The sequence below is a fragment of the Nematolebias whitei genome, chromosome 2 (genome assembly GCF_014905685.2).
Source record: "Nematolebias whitei isolate Nwh7 chromosome 2, NemWhi1, whole genome shotgun sequence".
Classification (NCBI taxonomy): Eukaryota; Metazoa; Chordata; class Actinopteri; order Cyprinodontiformes; family Rivulidae; genus Nematolebias; species Nematolebias whitei.
The window spans coordinates 19359147-19365173 of NC_056499.1; the positions used below are offsets into that span (position 1 = coordinate 19359147).

Below are 6027 nucleotides of genomic sequence, written 5' to 3' on the forward strand. Positions count from 1 at the left end.
ACACACTCTTCCCTGTCCAGGTCCAGATGACCTGATCGATCATTATTGGATTTTGTACCTGGATGATTGAGCATGAACTATGATGTCTTGAACCACTTTGGCTGTGGCTGCCTGCCTGGGAGGAATCGACGGGGGACAGGACAGCCCCCCAGAAACCATCTTATCACCAGCAAACTGGGTGGTCCACTAAAGGAGTGTACTGCTTAGTGGGGAAAACAGTTTACTTGGGACTCCTCAGACTGATGAAGCCCTCTGGATGGAGGGCAAGCATCTTTCCACAAAAAAAAAAAAAAAAAAAAAAAACTGTCAAGATGACCTGATTGACCATTATTGGGCTTCTTGTATGAATATTTTATGTTCTCCTTGTACATGTAATAATTTTTTTCTGAACAGTTTGGTTTCCTTCCACAATACAAAAATATGCACGCTTGGTTAACTGGTGGATTTAAATCGACCTTAGGTGTGAGGGGTGCATATTTTTTTTTTTTTATGTTTCAATGCTGGTGTTGTGATGGACTGTGACCAGTCCTTTAACCCAGTAATACACAAGAAGGGAGGGTACACCAGGTCCCTTGCAAGTTAGTGAGTAGTTCTGTAATCATGTTGGGCTATTCCAGTAGAAGGCAATACATTTATGTTTATCAGACAATGAAACAAAAACAGAATTTCTTACAGCATAATATGTATCACTCAATAAAGATTGTAGTACTTTCATGCATGTGTAAATCCAAGTGTAAAACACACCTTTACTGCAACCAAAGTGGTTTTCAAGATCAAGATGACTTGCTCCAGGCTGGCAAGAATCACATTTGTTTCCAGTTACCAGCAGCTTACACACACATTCCCCTGTGTCTGGATGACACAAATCACTGGCACTACCCACTGGATCACATGCACAAGGCTGGCATCTGCTCATCAAACAATGGGAAAACAAAAATTAGGAGGATTCAAATGCTGTTTAGAAATGCAACAGTAAACTGGTTACCAATGTTAATTCAAAGTAGGAATGAAAAATGTCTAGAATTTATTTGACCTCTTGCAACTTTTTTACATAAATGTAAAATGTCTTAAATGATTATATTGGAACCACTGAGTAACACTGCATCTAGCTGCTCTTCCCAGGTGCTCCTGGGGCAGTCATTAGATTAAGCGGCCATGTTTTATTGGCAAAAGTTGAGACAGCGATTATCTCTCTGTGTGCTAACCCTGCAATGGACTGTAAAATTGTCCTGGATGTCCCTCACATCTCAGCCATTGCAGACTAGGATGGACTCTGACATCCTATAATCCTCTACAAGTCCCTTCCAAACACTTTTTTTTTAAACGTTTATAAAAATAAGATATTTTGTCATCATTAAATTTATAATGGTCACTCTCATAGAGATGTACAATATACAGTGGTGCTTGAAAGTTTGTTAACACTTAATCATTTTTTATATTTCTACATAATTATGACCTACAACATCATCAGATTTTCACCCAAGTCCTAAAAGAAGATAAAGAGAACCCAGTTAAACAAATTAGACAAAAATATTATACTTGGTCATTTATTTATTGAGGAAATATTACATATTTGTGAGTGGCAAGAGTATGTGAACCTTTGCTTTCAGTATCTGGTGTGACCCCCCACCCCCACCCCCCACCGCCACCTGTGCACCAATAACTGTAACTAAACACGTCCAGTAACTGTTGATCAGTCCTGTACACCAACTTGGAGGAATTGTGGCCCATTCCTCCGTACAGAACAGCTTCAACTCTGGTTTTTGGTGGTTTTCCTCACATTAACTGCTCGCGTCAGGTCCTTCCACAACATTTAGCTTAGATTAAGGTCAGAACTTTGACTTGGTCATTCCAAAACATGAACTTTATTCTTCTTGGTCCATTCTTTGATAGAACAACTTGTGCACTTAGGGTCATTGTCTCGCTGCATGACACACCTTCTCTTGAGATTCAGTTCATGGACAGATGTTCTGACATTTTCCTTTAGAGTTCTCTGATATAATTTAGAATTCATTGTTCCATCAATGATGGCAAGCCATCCTGGCCCAGATGCAGGAAAACAGGCCCAAACCATGATACTACCACCACCATGTTTCACAGAGGGATAAGGTTCTTATGCAGGAATGCAGTGTTTTACTTTCTCCAAACAACACTTTTCATTTAAACCAAAAAGTTCTAGCTTGGTCTCATCTGTCCACAAATCATTCTTCCAACAATCTTCTGGCTTGTCCACGTGATCTTTGGCAAACTGCAGACGAGCAGCAATGTTCTTTTTGGAGAGCAGTGGCTTTCTCCTTCAACCCTGCCATGCACACCATTGTTGTTCAGTGTTCTCTTGATGGTGGACTCATGAACATTAGTCAATGTGAGAGAGGCCTTCAAGTGTATGTGTGTGTGTGTGTGGGTGGGGGGGGGGGGGTAGAGGTGCTGGGTTGTCTCCTTAATACAGTAAGGGAGACCCTGACTAGCATTTTCTTCACCCTTTGGCTGTGAAATTAACTTCACATAAACTGCATATCCCCATCAGAGCTGTCAAAGCATGCATGGACGTGTCTGTATGTGTGCGTCTGACAGTGTCAATGTCTGGGTCACTGATTTGGTGTTACCCCTCTGGGGGGGTTAGCAGTGGGTGAGCATACGGCCACCAATCTCACACCTTTATACACACACAAATGCACAAATGGCACAAACTAAGCGTTGGACAATGTTTGGCCGACTTAAAAACACCCCACACTGGCAAGGTGATACCATATAACCCATGCTATTGCCACCCACACTCAGACATAGACATTATCGATGTTTCTTTATTCCGATGAACACTGTACTCACATGTTATACGTCTATCTCTTTCTCTCCCGCACACACACACACACCACTACACTTTCTTTATTGCTGTGTGAAAAGCCACAGCCTCATAAAGAGCTGCAAATTTGTCCTGTCAACTGTGCTCATACAGAAACACACATAAAGATACACAAAATGCCACAATGACTTGACCTTCACTCCCATTCCCAAGGAGACAGAAAACACCAACATCAGACCTAGTTTTTCCATTTTTAAATGAGACTAAAACTGCAGTACGAGTTTGTGTGTACGTGTAAAGATACTGACGCGCAATCAACAATAAGTTAAATTTCAACATTGTGAAGTAAATTTAGTCTAAGTGTGCATTAAATAATACATGTTATTTAATTTATTTAAATTGTATTTGAAATACATTTAAACTCTAAAAACGCACAATCCACATTCATTTATCTATCCTTTGTTAATTCACCTATACAGCAATCCAAAAATTATGACTTAACACACAACTTTGATGAATTTCTTGGGGGATCTCTTGATCTAAAACTAACAAATTCAGTAAGTTGTTCAAATATGCAGGGTAATGTAATGATGAGTCAAAGTAAAAAATTAAATAAAAAAACACTTTCCACATCTTTTACTTTCTACCCAACCTTAACTTCAATTCATACTTCATGTACATTGAAATGGAAACATTTTTTCGTCATGCTTTGATAACTGCAATAGTGGTTTGTAGTTAAATGGTGTACTGAAAACAATTAAACATGTTGTGAAACTCATTAAAACTTGATGTTATCATACAAAGGTCAGCTAAAATACTCTTTAATTTGCCAACATATTCAAAGCAGAGTGCACAACTGGTTGTTTGTGGACAATCTATCCACTATGACACACTTCAAGCAGCAATGTAAAGGTCAAACAGCTCCTAGCTTGTGAAAGCCATACATCTACCCAATCATCTACAAACCATAAGATTGCACCTGCAGACATATGTACTCTGATAATCACATGTGCACAAATCTGTATGTAAGATAATAAAGGTGGTGCAATTATAGGGTAGAAACTTTACAAAATGTTAAACATTCATATTTTTTTTGTTTATCTGTGTCAGATTAAATTATTTTATACTTACTTGCCCAGACCAGGGTTAAATCCAAAATACTTCTCATGGCACTGGTCACACTGTCGCCCTCGAACTGAGAAATGAGCACACACACACTTTCCTGTCTGGCTCTCACAACTATGCTGTAATGCACCCATAGGATGGCAGTCACACTCCAAACACATGCTGTGATCTGAAGAGAGGTAGAAACCTGAACAGAAATACATAGAGAGAATAAATGTGTAGAGAAGTATTTAAATCTGTCTGCCTGCTTGTTTATAGATCCATCAGTTTAGTTACAGAACATTTTCATTTTCATACTTTATCTTTGGTTTTTCTCTCCACATGATGATGCTTACAATACTACATGAATTAAGAAATACATTCTAGAGCCTTTAGATCACATATGTCAAACTCAAGGCCTGGGGGCCAAAAGTGGCCCTCGTTGACATCTTATCTGGCCCCCAAGATGATATGTTAAACGTAAAATACTTTTTTCCACTTATCTTTGATTATGATGGCAACAGTGCAACAGAAAACATCAAATGAGCCCAATCAAACTCTTGTTGAGGAACTTGCAACCAAGAAAAGATGTTGGGTATCTAACTTGAGTTAATGTAGATTCTGAAACCGGCCCTTAGTTTGAAAAAGGTTTTAATTTTGGCCCCCTTTTATAAGTGAGTTTGACACCCCTGCTTTATATGAAGACTTTTACAAACTTAAAAAAGGAAAATTACACTTTTGTCAGAAAATAATCAGAAGTGTTTATAGTTTATTTGCAATCAAATTTAACACAAAACCAATAAACATGCTTAAAGTTACATCAGTGACTCTGGTAAGTATAAATAAACTATGATTAAAAGACCCATGAGCTAATAAACACATTAGATATATTGTCAGTCAATTGGGAGAACAATGCTAACGGCTGTCAGGCATGTCATAAGCTAACCTAGTGGGATCAAAAGTTGGTAAATGCAAAAACAAATATATTGAGAGGAAAATTATAAAATTAATACATAAAAAAAATCTATATCAATCAATGCAAAACATGAATATATTCTATGTTGGAACACAATTAGGACAGGTTGATAATTTACAGATGGCAACAAGTCTTCAGCTAGATTCCAAAAAAGTTACATTTTTAAAAAGCCATAAATAAAATCCCAAGTAAGGGGGAAAATAAATTAATAAATGGCAAATTATGGACAGTTCAGTGTAAAGAATAGAGGTTTAAGACTTTGGAATAACTAACTTGTTTTGGTATAGTATGTATTGTATAGCATGTATTTTTGTTGAAAAGAACATGATTTTTTTTCCCTTCTTGTAAAGCTTTTGTTGAAACGTAGAACAAGTGCCAAACATTTCCCAAACATAAAGTTAAGATCTGAAGCTTAGCTCCGCTCAGGAATGAATGGGTTTACCTCCTGGGTTTGGGCATGGGCTGCCCCCTGTAGAGGGCGGGTACATGTCTTGGACCTGGGGGGTTTAGAGTGTGTATCGGGAATAAGAATGAAATGTATCGTTATTGTATGTCTTTGAGTGAATGAATGTGAGATTGAGGTTGGGATAGTGTGATTGTGTCTGTGTATGAATGGATATTTGTTAGGCCAAGACTCGGACTGCCCCCTCTTTGATACAACTGGGGGTGCTTGGCATCGCGTCCCTATCGCGCGGCCCCCTGGTGGGGTGTGCCCTTGCCTGCCGGCGCGCTTGGGGCCCTTGGTATCGGGGGCTGGGCGCTTGGGCGTGTGTCGGCTCGGCCTGGTGTCTGCCTGGTGGGGCTCGGGTCCTCTGGCCCTGTCAGGCCTTGGCCTGGGTGGTGTGAGTCCTCGGTGCCCGGGCCTCGGTGCCTGGACCTGGACCTACATCGGTGCGGCGGGTGCCGACGGGGGCCTATGAGTTTGTCGCTGTTGGCCCCGGGGGGTCACTGTATGTGGTTGCTGGTGGGGATCTTCCGGTTCTCCCCTGTGGTCCGTTCTGGGGGGTGGGTGAGTGGTTCGTCCTGTGTGGGTGGCTCTGGGGGCTCCGCGGTCGGGGTCCCTCCTGGGGTCTTGGGCTCTGGTCCCCCCTTTTTCGTCTGCCTCTGGTCTTGGGGGTCGGGTCTCTGCTGCTTCACAGTTACT

The 6027-nt window shown here is 40.6% G+C and overlaps 1 protein-coding gene across 1 annotated transcript in view; it reads right to left on the reverse strand.

Moving 5' to 3' along the window:
* Window positions 1–6027, reverse strand: part of ush2a (Usher syndrome 2A (autosomal recessive, mild)) — a 113310-nt gene that overhangs the window by 56347 nt on the left and 50936 nt on the right. The window contains exons 14-15 of the mRNA XM_037693645.1: window positions 3935–4115; window positions 745–908 (exon numbers count right to left, since the gene is read on the reverse strand). Coding sequence (XP_037549573.1) covers window positions 745–908; window positions 3935–4115 — 345 coding nt within the window. The remainder of the gene's footprint in view (window positions 1–744; window positions 909–3934; window positions 4116–6027) is intronic.